Source organism: Pleurodeles waltl, chromosome 6 (assembly GCF_031143425.1).
Source record: "Pleurodeles waltl isolate 20211129_DDA chromosome 6, aPleWal1.hap1.20221129, whole genome shotgun sequence".
Lineage (NCBI taxonomy): Eukaryota > Metazoa > Chordata > Amphibia > Caudata > Salamandridae > Pleurodeles > Pleurodeles waltl.
This window is the reverse complement of record NC_090445.1, coordinates 48377741-48396586: the sequence shown is the minus strand read 5'-3', so window position 1 is coordinate 48396586 and position 18846 is coordinate 48377741. Positions and strand designations below refer to the sequence as shown.

Sequence of the window (18846 nt, the reverse complement as noted above, 5' to 3'; positions counted from 1 at the left end):
GCCATGGTTTTCGTGGTGTTACGAATGCCATGAAAACCATGGCGGTAGGCAGTATCAGAATGCCTGAGGTGGTACAATAGCGGCTGCCGGGCTGGAGATTCTCATCTCCAGCCCGGCGCCTGCTACCACCATGCCGGTCGGAGTGGTACATTGGTGGATTGGCTTCAGCCAACCCGCCAATGTCATAATGTGGCGGTATGTATGGCCAGCCTTTTGACGGTACCACCGCCACATTACCACTGACCGCTGTGTTATTTTAAACCTGTTTGTAAAAGCTATTTACTCCCTTTTTAACTTAAAGTTTCCTTTTAAGGTAATTTTTAGTACTAGAGTTAATTTTAGTGAATACTGTTGTGCTCGAGCTTTTACTTTGGAGCAAAGTATATTTTGTTACGTTAAACTGCTTCTCATCCAAGCCTGCAGAGCATATTGTTATATTATATATATAAATGTGAATGGAATGTGAAAGGGGTGATCAAATGTATTGATGTGATGTAATAGAATGCATTGAGGTCAGAATAGAATAGAATATAGCTGGAGGCAGTTGGACAGGACAGAGAAGGGAGAAGACTGTAATGTACCTGTCTGCCTTTATTATTAATAAATAAACTTAAATTAAAACTTAACATTTCGGATGCAGTATCACTCCTACGTAACAAAGTGGCGATGAGCGGTCTACGAAGAAAAGGGCAGACAGGAAACGAACCTCGCAACATGTTTTAAAAACAAAATCAGAAGGAATGGATTGCAACATTTAATATACAACAGTTGGTGAGAATGTATTCTTTCCTTCAGTAAGATGCATGTTTAAATGAGAAAGCAACTTACTAACATACAGTTTTGGGAAATTTCCCGTTGCGGCAGTTGTCTAGTGAGCAGTACTCTGCAGCAAATTGTTGAACTGGCACGCAAGCTTATTGCTAGGTGCTGACGGCTGAAGACGCGATTGCAAGCAAATATAACAAGGCCTATCTCCCTTGGAAATAGACGTTGGATGAAGTAAGGGCAGCCATTTTGTAACTTTGGGCTGAATGGCATCCTGAGGTAAAAGAAGCACAACGTTATATGAACAGGAAATTAGAGGCTTTACAACGTTAGGCTGCATTCTATACGGAATTAGGAAGAAGTACAATATTATTAGAATGGAGGCTATTAATACATTTTAGTGCTTGCGGTGACAAGCACGCCTTTATAGGACAAGTATTCACCAGGATAACTGTACTTAAGGTGATAAGCAGACCTTTATTATACAAACATATTTTACCCTACAAAGCTAAAGAATGCTGATGGAGAGCTACAATGTGGTGAAAAATGGACAGTGAAACCATACACTGAACAATTCCACATTTATATTATTTACAAATTTTAACTGCACGTCAGTTGGAAGAGTACAGCTTAGAAATATATTTTTTTAATGGTGAAGAAAGGACGATGAATTGCTTAGCACTGAACAATTCCAAAATGATATATATATATGTATATATATATATATATATACAAATATTTGTTTCTTTCTTTCTTTTCAGTTTCCTTACAGGTAAAATTGTATAAGTTGAGCCCCGTCAAACCTTTTGGTCTGTTGGGTCAGAACCTATAGAAAGGTAGATTGAGTAGAAAGAGTATTTTTAACATTATATTGATACAGTAGATGCAGAAGGAAAATGTCTCCAGAACAGAAAAAAAATATTTTATTATACTCATAAGGTCCTCAAGGGCTAAAACAATTATAATGAAATGACAAAAATAGTTATGGGTGGAGGAGATATTAATGCCTGTAACATTGCGCTAGCAAACCTGGATAATTATTTCTCACGAAACGTTTGTATAGGTATAACAAGATATAAGTTGTTCCAAAGGAAACAACTTAAGAATGAGACCATTGATGAATCCGTAACTGAATTATGCAAGTTGTCTAATGACTGTGCATTTGGAGGCTTGTTGGCAGATTTAATATGGGACCAGGTAGTTATGCATACCCATAATCCAACTATTCAAGAAAGGTTGTGAATGAATGGTAATGCAAGTTTGGATGATGTACTTGAGATAGTATGAAAAGCAGAAACATCTAATAGGTGTGCTAATGAAATAAAATTGGAAGAGAGAAATCTGGGAAAAGAATCAGCAATTGTTGCTAAAATAAAGAGTGAATCCAAGTGAAAAGAAACTAGTGGCACCACAAGAATTGTAAAATTGTCAAAGAACCAGCTAAGTGTTTTAGGTGTGGTAGCATGGAGCATCTGGCGTTTGCCAAGTCATGTCCTGCAAAGAAGGTGAAATGTAGTGTGTGTGGCATAGTTGGACATTACCCTAAGGTATGCAGAAAGAAAACGAAATCTGTGAAGTATGTATTCTTCAGCAAAGAAAAGAGTGTTTATTCTAGTGATGATTGTAGTTTGAAGATCTCCCTGATGTAAATACTAAACTCATAAATGTCACAGGTGGATGTTTTGCAGTATAGAACAAGCCAGAGTGTTTGATGATGATTGGTGGCGTGAGAATAAAAATCGTTGCAGACTCGGGTTGACCTTCCACTATTATAAATGAAGATGTTTGGAAGAAGCAATTTGTAAGTAAAGTTGGTAATAAATTGTTCACACCAGATATTGAACCAGAGGGTTATGGAGGAGATAAAATTGATATAATTGATTGTCGTTCATTTCAATTTGAATTCAAGAATAAATGTGCATGTGGTAAATTATATGTGTAAAACAAAATGACCCTCCGTTTCGGGATGGCAAGACCAGAAAAATGTACATATAACTCTAGATCCCAATAGCAATGAACAGGTTTTTAGTAACGGATGAAGGAGAAAGGATTGGTAGAGAAATGTTAAACAAATATCCTTCTGTGTTTGAAAAACAAATTGGAAAATTATTAGATTTTGAACATAAAATTAGAACTAAACACGTTGCTGTGCCAAAAATACACAAAGCCAGGAATGTGCCAATTTCCTTAAGAGATGAAGTAGCTAGAGAATTAGGAAAACTTATGGATACTGAGAGAATCAGTAGAAGCCTCTGAATGGGTTTCACCTTTGGTAGTGGCACGTAAAAGTAATGGCAAATTGAGGTTGTGTGTAGATTTACATCACCTGAATAACAATATAATGGTGTATCAATTTCCACTTCCAAAGATAAACAAAATGTTATCATTGTTGAAGGGTGCAAATTGATTCTCGACAATTGATTTGTCTGCAGCATACCATCAAATACCTCTAGCAAAAGATAGTAGCTAATATACTGCTTTTATTACTAAAGGGCTACTTAGGGTTGTTATCAATTTAAAAGGATGCCATTCGGTTTAGTATCAGCTGCAGCTGTATTCCAACGCTTGATGCATCAGTTATTCAGTAAAACTAAATGTACAAAATCTTTCAAGGATGATATTCTTATTTTTTGAATAACCACAACAGAACATGACAAGACACTTGAAAAAGTTGTGAGTATCTTACAATACAACTATTGAATATACAAAATGCAATTGCTGAAAATGATGTAACTTATCTTGGGCATGTGATTTCAGGTGATGGTATAAAACCAAAACCTTCTCTTGTGGAGGCTATCCCTAAAACACCTCCCCCAAACAGTAAGGAGGAAGTTAGATCATTTATGAGGTGAACAGAATTCTGCTCAAAGTATATTCCTAATTTAGCTGCAAGAGCTTACAACATTAGACAGTTAGTGAAAGACGAGTACATTTGAGTGGTCTAAGGAATGTGATGCTAAGTTTTCTTGCACTAAAGAGTATATTGCTAATATTTTTGAAAAGTTTTAATTTTGAATCAAAGTCTACTATAACTACTGACTCTAGCTTTAAAAGGCTAGGAGCAGTTTTAACTCAAATGAACAAAAATGGAAAAGAAAACATAATAGCATGTGCTTCAAGATCTTTGTCACGAACTGAAGAAAAGTATTCTGCGATTGAAAAAGAAACATTAGCATGTGTTTGGGCTGTGCACCATTTCAGAGCATTTGTGTGGGGATCACATTTCACTTTGCGATGTGATCATAAACCTTTGGTGAAAATTCTCACAGCTGAAGGTACCACTAATACACCTTCTAATGTTGCTATGTTATTTATTAGATTGCAAGACTTCAGTAATAATGTGAAAATAATACCAGGTAAACAAAATATTATTCTAGAATGGCCAGACAGATAGGTGTGAAGACGAAATATGGAATGCAGAGCAGATTGTATTTGTACATGACCAAGGTGAAACAGGCATACAAAAAGAGAAATAAAGAGTTAGCTTAGAGATGGTTGGCCTAACACAAGAGAACTACAGAACAAATTTAGACCTTTTTGGGAAATTATGTGTGAATTGAGTGTTAATAAGGAACACATATGGAGAGAGGAGAGGGTTATTCCTCCAAAGGTGTTAAAGATATCTATTGTGAAATTGTGTCATGAAGCACATTTTGGTATTACCAGGACAAAACAAGAAGTTAAAGAGTCATTTTTGTGGCCATGCATAGACATAGAAACTGAGAGATATGTTCGCGATTGCAAGATTTGCAATGATGCAGATAAATCATTGGTAACTTTGAAACAACCCCTGGGAAGGATGTAGCAAATGTTGGGTGGGAGTGTATAGCAATTGTCATTATGGGATCTACAGGAATGGATAACAAGTATATCATAGTACTTATTGACATGTTCTCAAGGTGGCCCATTATTAGAATAGTGAATAGAGTGGATACTGAAACTTCTGAAATTTCTCAACTAAGTATTGCCGCCAAGACCTGGAACTCCCTACCGCTCCACCTACGCCAGACCCAGGACCTCCTGACATCAGGAAACGCCTCAAAACATGGCTATTCGATCAGTAGCTTCCTCAGTGCCTTGAGACCCTGACGGGTGAGTAGGGCGCTTTATAAATTACTTGGTTGATTGATTGATTGATTCCAATGAGAGGAAGGAATCCAAAAACCAAGTACACACCTGGATGGTTGTTTAAGTCTAGTATAGTACAGTGATGGGAAGAATCTATCAAAGAGAAGTTAGAGTCTTTACAGTTAAAGAGGAAGGAATGGTATAATGACAAACATACTACAAAAGGGTATGACACTAGGTAGGACAGTGGGTGAAAGTAAAAAAACTGTATAAAGTACCAAAAGAGGAAAGCAGATTCTATGAACCTAAAGAGCTTATTGAGGTAATGAATAATGCTGTGAGATTATCGGATGGAAAATGTGGAATTTAAGAGAATAGCTAGATGTACAATTCCATCAGGCAATGGAGATAAAATATCAAATGAAGAATTTATAATAGATGTAGTGTTCGCTGAGAGCAATGCAAATCATTATTATGGAAGTAATATTTCTATTGAGAATGACAATGAAAATGTAACTGAAGGAGTTGTAAGTCTCATGATGATAGCGTCAGCGAGAACAAGTGATGGTATAGAGTTTCAAAGGAGAAGAAAGCCACCAGTGTGGTAAAGGATTACAGTTCAGAGAATAGTCCATTGTAAGATCTGTACCTTTATTTAGGATGCACATATTTTACATTAGTTACCAGTTATAGAGATTTTACTTTATATATTAGGTTTTATCTTTCATTTTGTTATGCACTTTTGTAAAAAAAAAAGGTGGGGGATCTGTTATATATAAATGTGAATGGAATTTGAAAGGGGTGATCGAATGTATTGATGTGATATAATAGAATGCATTGAGGTCAGAAAAGAATATAGCGGGAGGCAGTTGGACAGGACGGAGCCGGGAGAAGACTGTTATGTACCTTTCTACCTTTATTAATTAATAAATAAACTTAAAATAAAACGTCATATTTTGGATGCAGTATCATTCCAACTTAACAAATATGACCTTCAGTTCACTAACTTAATTATAGTTGAGCCAGTAGAGATTAGATATTCTTTGTTAGCCTGCCTAAACAGCTTGAACAGGATAACTAGGTTGGTAGAGAGTTCAAGCTCTTCAGGAACTTCTATTTCACTTTCACAGCTACAGGACTGGAGTAATAGAGGGTTAGTACAATGTGTACTGATGAGCAGATTCATCAGTGAATGGATTATCTCTTGCTAGTGGATCTTAAACATTGGGTGGAAGACCATCTAGGAGTTGTGCTGGAATTGCAAAGCATTTTATTATTCTTTCATATTACACATACCTTTGTTTCCCCAGATGCCGTCTCATAGGTTAAGACATAGCCAGTGGGCACTGCCTGTGCTGGTGTCCAGGAGAGCACTGCACTTCGGGGGGTTACTCGACTGGCAACCAGATCCCGGGGGGCATCAGCACCTGCAGGAAGTCACATAAAGCACTTATACATGTGGCAGAAACCGTCTGCTGGCTTTCAATAACCCTATGTTCAATTTTCCAGGTTATAAATACTTGCACAGGGATATTGGCATGTCACCTAGGTCTGAACTATGAAGGTACTGCACAGGAGGAGTATTACTCTGTATAATTATAAAAAAAAGTCCTTTATTATACATAAATTCTGCACACGGTCAATAATCTATGTCGAGCCAGTTAGTTAAAGCTCAGACATTGTTTAAAAACTTGAAATTTAGCATGTCATATCATGTGCTTGCATAACTTAAAATGTTGCTGGTTATGCATCACAGGAAATACTATAAACACCAGGACACACATCTGATGATCATAGGTGTTTCCAGAGCCTTCGGTTGCAGGGCTTGCTCTGTAGCTTAAGCAGTTGGGCTCTGCCTCACCTAACCTTTTGACAATAGGACTAGTGCCCTCTTCTGTAGTAGAGAGCATAAATATTGTGATCCCCTGTGAGAAAATCCTCATGCTGCATTAAGATGCACACCTGTCAATAACTTAAGACTGTGGAAGGAAGGACAGATCCCTACGTTAAGATGACATTTTCTCTTATTTATTTATTTACATATAGTTGGGACATCTTGGATGACATGGAAATTGAACAGGAGACCAACCCTATTGTTCATCGCTGTCAAAATAACCCAACTACATCCCTCTCTTGACTTTGAGTTTCCCTCTGCTAATGCTAGTAGTCTAACATATATCCAAAAACTACTGGCTGTGGTCAGGCTATGGCCTCCTTCCATTGCCTCCCACTTGTTAAGTAGCTTCCTCTGAGATACTGTCCCTCTTACTTAGCACTCACAGATTCTCCTGGAATGTTCATTAAATGTTCCTCATGGAATGTGAAGGGCATCAACAGTCTTATTAAAAGACACAAAATAGTCACCTACCTCAAAGAAGTCTAATCTAGTATCACCTTTGTCCAGGAAATCAAAGGAACTCATTTTGAGCTTGAAAATTCTAAACTTTAGCGGAATTGGGTTGGGAAAGTAATTTTCTTTAAAGCTGAAGGGGAACAACGTAAGTAGCAATCCTAATTCACAGAACATTCAGTGCAGTAGTCCACCTCACAAAGCTGACAAGAAGGGCAGGTGAGTGAGAGCTATCTCAGGCAGTGGCATTACAAACAACCTAATTAACCTGTTTTCCTCTACCACATGGTGCGCACACTTCTGGGAAGAAACTTTAAACCCCGTCTAAACCAGATCTCTAATACAAGCATCGGCACAATAATGCTCTAGCACTATGCAACAATATCCATTTTTAGATCTAGCCTAGACAGCGCACATGTGTTTCATGTGTAATGGTCTGAACATGTGGTTCAGACCATTACATTCTAATGCCAAGTGTATGAAGGAATGCACAAACACAGTTTATTTCTGATAAATGTTTAATGTGCTGCCTGGCTAAATAGTTATAAGGTCCCAAATGCCAGATTGTCATTATCATTTACAACGCCAACAGCTCTAACTTTCGCTAATGCAAGACCTTTCGCCATTTAACATGGTATAATTCCTCCACCTCAACGTTCCCCTTATTTATAATACGAAACTGAAGCCCAGAACGTACCATTCCCCGTGTAAGGTTATTCTTAGACCAGAAGAAACTTGAACGGTAGAACAAACCAAAGCAATACTTTGTTACTGATCAGTTCTTTCTGCAAATATTGTGCAAAATGCATTAATATTTTGTGTAGTTTATTATGTAGTTTATGAAGATTGTTCGATAAGTTTACAAACCACTGGAACATTACTTTGTTTTATTCCTTTAATCATCTTGAAGTGTCCATACTCAGTTTGTGGAATCTGATTATTGTGCCTTGATATTGAACCATATAAACAAACATCAAATAAATAAAGCTCATGAGGAAATCTGAGGTGCATGCACTAAAGTGTCTATGAGACTGTCTATGGGAGAAATTCCAGTTTTCAACGCTTTTGTTAGACACTGTCACAACTTAAGTCTCCTGACGGTACTTACTTGTGGTGAAGGTGGTAATGGCAGGCGAGCTGCGATTAGATCCCTTGGTGCTGTGGATTGTGGCTGTGTACTCTGTGTTAATGTTCAGGCCTCTTAGTTGCAACTCAGCTGTGTTGCCAGAAAGGAGTTTGGTGACTTCTGGGACTAATTATTAAAAAATAGAGAAATACGATTAATTCCAGAAAGCTCCCATACATGTTTAGACATCGCTGCAATTATCATGGCAAAGTAGCCCTGGCCCAGCCATGGGCTGGAACAACAAAACTATTGTCACATTTGCAACACAGCCGACGGTCCCATGCAGTTCTCCATGTGGCTGTCACTCATTTCATTGCGATACTTAACAATAAGGGGGCAATGGAAATGTTAACCTTGTTAGCAGAGGCAAAGGTAGAGGGGAATTGAGCTATTCCTTGAGGAAATTTGAGCATTTCTGAAAAAAACACTTAAAGGATATTGGTGGTCATTCCGACCTCGGCGGTCTTTTCAATAGACCGCTGAGGGACCGCCGTACGGAAGACCGCCAGTGCTGGCGGTCTTCCGCACGGGCCATTATGACCGTTGGCAGCGCTCCGCCCGGGCGAAGAGCCGCCAACAGCCATACTGGCGGCAGGCGGGGAAGTGGAGGTAGCTCTACCTCCACCGCCACGCCAACCGAACACCGCCTAGCAAATCACGACCTGTGATTCGCTGTGGCGGTGTTCTGTTGGCGTGGCGGTGTCGGCGGAGCTGCCCCCATGGGTCCCGTTCCCTCCCGGAGGATCACCGGAACAGGTAAGGTGATCGTCCGCTAGGGAAGGGGGGTGGGGGGGTGTTGTGAGTTGTATGCGTGTGTGTATGTTGAGGGGGCGTGTGAGTGCGTGCATGAATGCGGGGGGCGTGTGTATGTGCATGAGTGCGTGCATGAATGCGGGGGCGTGTGTATGTGCATGAGTGCGTGCATGAATGTGGGGGGGTATGTGTGTATGTGTGTGTATATGTTGGGGTTCAGGGTGGGGACGGGGGTCCTGCAACCTTTTGGGGGTGGCAGGGGTGGTGGGGGGTAGGGGAGGGAGTTGGGGTGGGGGTTGGGGGTGGGGGAGACCCCTATCAGTGCCAGGGAAGGGATTCCCTGGCACTGATAGTGCTTACCACCATGTCCCAAACCGCATGAAATCCATGGCGGTAAGCCGGGGTCAGGCGGGTTGGAATACCGCCGGCAGTATGTGACGACCGTCGGGCTGGAGACCCAGGTCTCCAGCCCGGCGGTCGTTACCGCCGTGGCAGTCGGAACGGTGAAGCGGCAGCTGGCCTTGGCGGTAACCGCCATGGTCAGAATTCATGAAAAAAGACCGCCAGCCTGTTGGCGGTCTTACCGCCGCTTCACCGCCGACCGCCACGGTCGGAATGACCGCCATTATGTTTACATATGGAAATCAGCGACCAAAAAACTTTGAAAAAAATCCTGAAAAATAATTTAGCTTAATTTACACCCCCCCCCACAGATGCACTGATCACGATTGTCATACCTGGTCCAGGAACCACAGTGTGCTCTGAGTATAGTATCATATCGGAGAAATCATCAAGAGTGTGCCTAGGGGTTACTAGGCCTCAGTTGAGGTGAAGGAGTCCATTTACCTCTCGTTAAGGCTGATCTATTGGTGTCCCAAAAACTATGTTTAAAGTACAGAATTTTAACATTTGACTAAAAGGATAGCAAGGTGAGCAGTTTAATGCTTACTCAGGGAGGTGCTGTTGGCATCAGAGACTCGACTCAGCAGTGCACGCATTAACACTCAATAATGGATTGTTAAGTCAATACTTTTACTTATAAAAAATATTTTATTACACTGGTACTTAATACTACATAGATAATACGGAATGCAGACATAATTACTGATGCATCACATGATGCTACTCAGATATATGGGAGTAATGCTACTCTCTGCAGTTCACTGACACATATGTCACGGTTAGGCTGAAGGGTGGCTACAGCTCTCAGCTTTGCATGCCCAGAAAGATCCCCATCCAAACCAAGTGTCTGGACCAATCACAGGTTTTTGTAGCAGACAGAGGAAGTGCTTTGGGGGATATAAGTTTGGTCCTAGAGCCCGCACTCTACTATTCCTGGCACGCATGACAGTGAGGGTCAGCGGTATCAAACAAGCAGTGCACTCCAGGAATACAACTACAGGATGCTGTTTGGTCTTATTTTGGGCTCAGATGGGGCCCAGAACAAGTGACAAGCAGACGAACATTTGAGGCCTCTTGTAGTTTCAGACTGATTACACTGCTGATAACTCCCAGGCCAGGGGAGCCGAGGATCACCTCCAAGGCCAGTGGGACAACCTTGAGATGCACACTGGTGGACAAGGGTGCCAGAAGCTTTGGTAGCTCCGCACTAGAGTGTGATTGTCACTGGCAAGCATTTAAAAAAAAAATTCTTTATTGGTATTTCAGCAAACAGTATTACATGCAAGGCATCTTTGCACATCAGCAGGAATTATCCACCTGTTCAGGATTCCTGACTATGACCGACACTACAGCCATACCATGCCAAGTGCGGTAGGAAATTAATGATCAGCAGCTACCAATAATTTAACAGGTAATGTACAACTTCAGTAATGAGGTCCCCACCCACCCCCTCCCCCAGGCTTCCACCTATCAGCTGGTCCGCTCCTGTAGGAGAAATGTCACGTGCATCAGTGTGCCATGTCAACTGTTTGCGAGATAGGCACAATTGCAGCCACAACCGCAAGTCCTTCCATTCTGCACTCTACCACACTGTGTGGCTTGTTCTACACCTTATCAGACGGAGAGGAATCATCCAGCTCTAGTACTCTCTGGGGTGTCAGCCAGAGCTTGCATCATAACTCCCCAGGAAAGCATGTCATCTTCTACTTTCTGATCCTTGCCTTGCGCCTCATTTGCCCCTGCCCACTCTAGCAGAGCCATCCTCCAGTGTCACAGCTGGGGAGGCCTAGTGCTCAGCCAGCATACAGCAATACGCCTCTTCACCGATGTGAGATCCAGTACTGCAAACCTTCTGCTCAATTTCCTTTGTCCGGTATCAGGGAGCAAGCCCAGCAAGCATTGTTTAACCATGCACAGGACATCCCACCCCATTAAGGCTCAGATCTGGCCTAGAACCTCCACCCAGTAGAGCCCAATTACTGAGCAACTCCACACCATATGCAGGAAGGCCACCACGGCAGCACCACATGTAGCGCATCTTTGATCTCTGGTGGGATACATGGTGTGTAGTCTCCTAGGGGAGAGATAGGCCATAAGCACAACGTTGTATTGCACCAATTTAAACCACACATTCATCAACACTTTACGCATGCCATTGTGAATTGTAAGCCAATCGTTGGAGCTAATAGTGTCATCACTGATGCTTTCCCAGGCCTCCTCGACCCGCAGTGGCCGACCATGTCTATCCGCGCGCTGAGCATGATACAAGTATGTAATCAATCTACAACCTCCCTCCAAGGAGAGCAGGGCAGCCATCGTCTGCGTGGGCTCAAGGCATCGGGTAATGATAGTTAAAGTTGAGGAGCCGTAACCACTACCTTTGCATATTGTAGGAAATGGCCCTGGCCCAGCCCAAGCATCTCAAACACGTCTTACATAGTAACAAAACTGCCCTCTGGATAAAGGTCCGACAGCATAATACACCATCCCTCTTGCCATTTGTCAACCGACACAGACTGTGCTATTTACACAAAGGTCGCATAATCTATAAATCCAGATTCGGAGCGTACGGTGCTCTCTGCACCACCTGGTGCACAGCTGTCTCACAGATCTTACATAGCAATCGGATCATGTGAGGTAGTGAGTTTGGGGCCCCTCTAACCCTCATCAAACAGAGCCCTCAGCTCATGGCCCTTGTGGGTACCATCCAGGAGGAACTTTTCCCAGTTGTCCTCTTCATCTAACCAGTGAACGGCATGTTGAAGGTGCGCCACCAGGTAATAAAGTTCTAGGACTGGGACCATCCCACCTCTGTCCCATTCCCTCTTGAGGGTGTTTAGTCCGATCCTACGGCGCCTCTCCGCCCAGAGTAATTTTATCAAAAGTCCATCCAGTTCCTTAAAACTCATTGGGAGATCTCGTACATATCTCCCTGAAGGACATACAGACACCTGGGCAGCACTACCATTTTAATGAGAGCTATTTTCCCTATCAGGGACAGTTTTAGGGTATTACAGAACTTTATTGAAGAGGGCAAGTTACGGATCACTTGGCCCAAGTTTCAGATGGTATGTTTGCTATATGTCGACCGTCCAGGGCAGCCCTAGCTCAGGCAACCATTCCACAGGCAGCCCCCTCATCTGGCCCAGCGGGAAGAGGGTTGACTTAGTAAGGTTAGGGCGAAATCCAGAGAGGCCCCTGAACTCTTGCATGACATTGAGCAGGATCGGTACAGAGATGACAGGCTGACGCAGATAGACCTTAATATCGTCCACATATGGCGAGATGACGTGTACCATGTGGCCCTCCCGTAAGCCTCACCCATGAAATGTCTGGTAAAGTCTGCATGCCAGTAGCTCCATCACCAGGTCGAAGATCATGGGAGACAGCCGGCAGCCCTAGTGGGTGCCCCTTTATAATAATATGTCTGCTGAGTCACACTACTCCTTGCAGACCTTCAGTATTGCCTTTCATAAAGTAGTTTAATCCATTTTATATAATTGTGGCCTAGCCCCACCCTGGTCAATATTTGCCAGACGTAATATCAGCAAACAGAGTTGAAGGCTTGTTCTGAATTCAAGAAGGTAAGTGCATATGTGTCATTGTCTAGGCCAGGGTTGTGTAGTACATGCATCAGGCAGCAAAGGTTATACAGTGTATTTCGACGAAGGTTAAATCCCGACTGATCCCTGTGGATCAGGTGCTGGAGAAGAGGAAGTAGTCTCGCTGCCAGTGTATGGCTGAGGATCTTCTGGTCTATGTTTAGTTGTCACTGGCATGCATGTTGAGTTTCTTTCTGTGCAGCTCCTGCACCAGAGCTACAGCTGGGCTCACTTTTGGGCAGGTTTTTCGGGTAGTGACACCGCTTATGTGTCTTTCTCATCCAGCAGCGCAACTCCTCATCTTAGGTCCTCCAGAGGTGATATGCAGAATTCACATAAGATGTCCAGAACTTGATTGAGGAGCTGTATGTCCAGGTCACCAACCCATGTCCTATAAGATTACTCCATTACACTTGTACTTATGCAGGGCTGAGTTTAGAGCTGGTTGTGCCTGATGCAAGAATCTTTTTTAACACCCCCTCATAAGCTCCTTCTCCACAGTTTCTCTCACTGTCGTCCTCCAACAGTGCCCTTCAACTCTCCATAGCTCCTCTATCACATGCATTTGTTTTGATAAGCAACTTTATTAGTTTTGCACTTGAACATAAGGACAAAACAAATTCAAGAATAAAACTGAAAAAGTCACATCCGCACCTCATAGGCGCTGCATTGTGCAATTCCAACATGGTTAACATAGGTATATATTCAAGACTAAAACTGAAAAGGTCACATTCGCACCTCGTAGGCGCTGCATTGTACAATTCCAGTATTGGTAACATAAGCATGTATTTGATGTTAGTTATACTGACCCGAGACAGGGCCTACACTGGGCGGTGCATCTAAGGCCCAGCAGCGGAATGGGTATCCCAAGTCCCGGTCCACCTCCCCCACACACTGCCATTTTTAGCCGGGCATCCCCGTGCTTCATATACTAATTTGTCTCGCTGAGCGCACCAGTCTACCCCGACGCCACTGCGCAAGTTCCTGTGCCGTCTCCGCCTTCCAGCCCGCTGCAATGTCTGTCTTCGCTTCCAAGCACGCCACCACCAGGAAAGCCCGGTCTGCTCTACTAGACCCCAACCCTGCCAGGACTCCCAACAACAGCGGCAGTGGGGCGGCCTCCACTTGTAGGGTCCTGGGGACTTTGGCCTCTACCGCACGCCAGTAGGTCGCAATTTGTGGGCATGCCCACACCATGAGGTAAAAGTCAGCGGTGGGGCCAGCACAACGGGGGCCGTCAGCGTGAGATCGAAGGCCTGCTTTGTGTAGCCTATCAGGTGTGAGATAAGTGCATGCAGATAGTAGGTTTGCGCAACACGTAGGTGGGAGGTCATAGTCAGGGTTCTCGGGCCATCAAGGCATCCTGCCAGTCCTCGTTTGCTATCTGGCCCAACCAGCCCTCCCATCGTTCACAGAGCTTGCTGAGTGTCTGTGTCGTGTTGGTGACTAGGGTGCGGTATATACGTGACACTCCCCCCCTGCCCAGGCTACCCATCAAGGATTTGGCCTCCACAGGACTGAATTCTGGGAGGGTCGTACCAGGAGGGACATGTACATTCAGCGCATGTCTGAGCTGCAGGAATCTATGAAATTGGGTCCCGGCAAGTGAGTACCTCTGCTGGAGCTCCTGAAAGGACCTCATGTGGGTGCCCGCCCAGACGTCTCCTAAAAGCGAGATACCGATAAAGTCCCACCTTTGAAACCCCTACAAGGCAGAGACCTCACCCAGCCATGTCCCATGCCATGTTGGGGTCTGCTGGGTGAGTCGCCGCCACCACCCTGTTGCCCCCTGTGCTGCCCTCCATCCTATCAGTACCACTCTTGTCACCTCTGGAATCTTGCATGGCTAGGGGTTGCCGTACAGCATCCCAAGCAGGCTGGGGAAGCCCATGGTCAGGAGTTCAAGTTGTTATGCTGGGTCCGACCAGCCTCCTCCCAGCCAGTCATTAATTACTAGCAGATACATTGCTAGGTAGTAAAGATAAAGGTTAGACATCACCAAACCCCCTTCATACACATCTCCTTGACAAGGGCGAAACGCGAGCCGTGGGCGGGAATTATACAATTTCTTTAAACCATCTCTTAGGTATATGGTATGGGAAATTTTGAAGGAAAATAGAGGAACCGGGGCAGCACCATCATTTTGTATAGCGCTATCCTTCCCAGGACATTAAGGGGCAGGGTCTGCCATCTCTGGAGGTCTCCCTGCTGAGTGAGCGGTTGGATATTGAGCGACCAGGCTAACTCAGGCATGAGGGCGACAGTCGCTCCCTGGTACCGGAAGCTATTGCGCCTGGTTGGAATATTAGTCTGCCAGTCATAGAAATCCTGTGCCGGATGCAACAGAACCAATAGAGACTTGCAGGGGTTGAGTGTCAGGCTGGAGGCTTCTGAAAACAGCCTCAAAAGATACAGGACACGGGGACCACTACTGGCCGGGATGGCCCGGGACAGGAGGACATTGTCTGCGTGCAACTCTATGCAGTCCTCATGGCCTGTGGACCAAGACCAACCGTCCATCAGGGGGTCCTCCCTTATAATTTTGGCGAGTGGTTCCATCACCAGTGCAAAGAGAAGCGGGCAGGGGCACATGGGAAATGGGTCTGATACCATCCCGTTGACCCGTACCCGTGCCGACGGGTTGGAGTAAAGAAGTTTCACCAGGCCACAGAATCTAGGACTGAACCCAGCTCTTAAGAGTACCTGGTGGAGATACCTCCATCCACCGTATCAAATGCCTTCTCAAAGTCTAGGAGTAGGAGAGCTAAAGGAGAGGACAAGGAGCCACGGTGGGCCAGCGCTACATGCAGGTGACGGATACAATGCCTAGTACTTCTGGTTGGCATAAAGCCGCACTGGTCCGAATGTATCAGTGAGGATATCAGCCTCTTCAACCTAGTGGCCAATATCATGGACATTATCTTGATTTTCAGTATTAAGGAGTGAGATGGAGCAGTAGGCCGTACACGATTGTGAAGGGGTATTCGTTTTGGGTATCACTACAATGGTAGCTTGGTCAAGGCCCATAGGGAATTTGCCCACCCGCTCCGCCTCCTCATACATATTGAGCAAGTGAGGGGCCAAGAGGTCGCTGTACCTGCTGTAAAGCTCGACTGGAAACCCGTCGGGCCTGGAGTCTTGCCCGCTGCCATAGCTGAGATCGCAGTCGCAATCTCCTCTAGCATCAAAGGATCGTTGAGATCCTGCCTCTTTCCCGCTGAGATTCTGGGGAAGGAGACGTCCCCCAGAAGGGGGGCCTCCCTCTCCACCTGCGGTCTGGGTCTCTCTTCGTAGAGCTCCTTCTAGTAGGCAGCAAAGCTTTGAGCGATTTCATGGGGCGTCTGGGAGATGGCTCCTGTTCCGTCAACAATTTCGGGGACAACTCTGCTTGCTAAGGGCTGAGTCGCAAGCCAGTGCAGGAGCTTCCCGTTCTTGTCCCCCCATCTGTATACGTGGGCCATAGAGGTTCGCCATATGTATTTCACCGTTTTAAGCTTGGAGTGTCCGATTTCCTCCCTCACTAGGTTAAGTTGTCTCATTACGGAGTCGTGTGTGGAGGTGGAGAGCTGGCGCTTATTTTGTGGTGCCCGGGCCTCAAGGTCATTGGCTCCGTGCACACGCTCTCATGTGGAGGAGATGCCTGGCTTGCTCCCTGAGGGAAGCCTTGCAGGCAGCCCAGATGACGCCGGGGGATGGCACTGATCCCAAGGTATTTGTTAAGTGTTAGTCTAGTTGTTCTCTTAGAGCCTGGGTGTATTCGCCATCCTGTAGGTGCCAGGCATTTAAGCGCCACCCGGGGTGCCGGGTGGGGCTCCTGTCGTCTATACGGACGAGGGCTGGCGCATGGTCCGAAACCCCATGGGACAGTATCTCTGCCCCCAAGATTCTGGATACATCCAGTACTGGCATCAAGAGGTCTATTCATGCATGGGTGCGATACGCTGCTGACGTGTGCGTATATTGCTGCTCTCTGGGGTGCCAAATCCACCATACGTCACAAAGGCCGAGGCCTTCTGCCCAGCCGCACAGTCTGGAAGCTCAAACCAAGCAGATCGTGGATGTAGCACCAGTGATATCAGATTCTGGGTTCATAACGGCGTTAAAATCTCCAAACCCATGGGAAGCGCTGCCAGCACCTCTTGGAGAGCTGTCAAGAACCGCTCAAACGCCCCCAGGGGGCGTAAACGCTCAGGATGTTAATTGGACATCCGCGTAGTGTGCCCGAGACTGCTGCATAGCGCCCCTGCGGATCTAATCAAGAAGTGGTGATCACTATGGGTAATGAGCGGTGCAGCAAGACAGCCACTCCCCTGGACCCTCTGGAGAAGCCCGTGTGGTAGACCCTGTCATATCCACCCCGCATGAACATAGGGCACCTAGTGCCAAGCAAGTGCGTCTCTTGAAGGAGGACCACAGTGGGAGCGAAGCGTCGGAGGGTGCTAAAGACCACAGAGCGCTTAATTTTATCTAGGAACCCATTTACATTCCAGGAAAGAACCTGCTTAGAGAGGCCTGAGGTGTGCAGGGGACCGATGTTGACATGTGCGACTTGTGCGGCCTAGGGCCATGATGTGACCAACTGAAACTATCACATGGGCACTGCAGGGGCCCCCAGGGGCCCCGCGGCACCCCTACCGCCATCCTGTTCCACAGGATGGCGGTAGGAAGGGCAGCGGAAAGTCGGCGGTACACCGCCGACTTTCCGTTTCTGGCCGCGGCTGAACCGCCGCGGTCAGAATGCCAAGCAGTGCACCGCCAGCCTGTTGGCGGTGCAACCGCGGTCATTCGCCCTGGCGGTTTTTACCGCCAGGGTCAGAATCACCACCATAGTGTCCAAAGCCCTCCAAGCCTCCGTGGGCTGCTGTCATAGCAACAGAACCAGTGCCGGACCGAGCCGCCCATGTAGGAACCGGCAGTTGGCTACCAAACACCCCTAGGGCCCGGCCCTCTCCAAGCACTCCTAGCGTGATGAGGGCGGTCCCCGCCTCACTGGGAACTCGCTCCAATTGGGATAACGCCAGTAGCTGGAGCAGTAGGCTGCAAAGCTGGGGACGCCTTCCTAGCATGGTAGCTTCCTCGCCGAAAGGGCCCCACTATGGCGACCCTGAATGCCGGTAAGGTAATGCTGGGCACCACACTGGGTTGGCTAGCTGTGTGTACAGGCCCGTAGGGTTACCGGAGAGCCTCGGTGGGATGTGGCTCCAAAGGGTAGTGCAGGTTTCCTCCTTGCCGCGACATTCTGTGCGGCAGGTCGGGCGCCCAGGCCTTGGGTGTGAGGTATCTCCTGTGGTCAACCCCACCCTCGGGAAGAGGGTGCACGGTGGCTGCCGTTGGAGGCTTCCATGTTGTTGGGGTAACCTGCATAGAGCGGCCATAGCTTCCCAAGGTAGTTGGAAAATAAAGCACCTACCACGCGCTGGTTACGGTGACACTGGGGGCACAGATGAGGGTACCAGGTGGTGGACTGGCACATCTGGCAAAGCACTCACTGGCAGTTTCTCCTGGGGCCATAGCAATCCTCTTATAATGTTTCCCTTGTGGAACCAGCATCAGGGAACAGCTGGCATTAGGGCACCAAGCAGAAAAGCAATCTAGGTGGATCCTTGGTGCCACCAAGCAGACACCAGGTAGCAGGATGACAACCAGGAGAGCAGTCCAGGTGAGTCCTTTGTGTAGACCAATAGTTCCTCCGACAGAGGTCCAGTCTTGGTTCCAAAAAGTGATAAAAAAATGTGGGGGTCAACCCCCAGTGCTTATACTTATTTTGTGCAGTCTCCACA

General features: G+C 45.8%; 1 protein-coding gene across 13 annotated transcripts in view; it reads right to left on the bottom strand.

Annotated features, from left to right (window-relative positions):
- TNXB (tenascin XB) overlaps positions 1 to 18846 on the bottom strand; it is a 589826-nt gene that overhangs the window by 42843 nt on the left and 528137 nt on the right. For all 13 annotated transcript variants that reach the window (XM_069237235.1, XM_069237240.1, XM_069237242.1 and 10 more), the window contains 2 exons: positions 8292 to 8435; positions 6130 to 6260 (listed from right to left, as the gene is read on the bottom strand). In XM_069237235.1, the coding sequence (XP_069093336.1) occupies positions 6130 to 6260; positions 8292 to 8435 (275 nt within the window). The remainder of the gene's footprint in view (positions 1 to 6129; positions 6261 to 8291; positions 8436 to 18846) is intronic.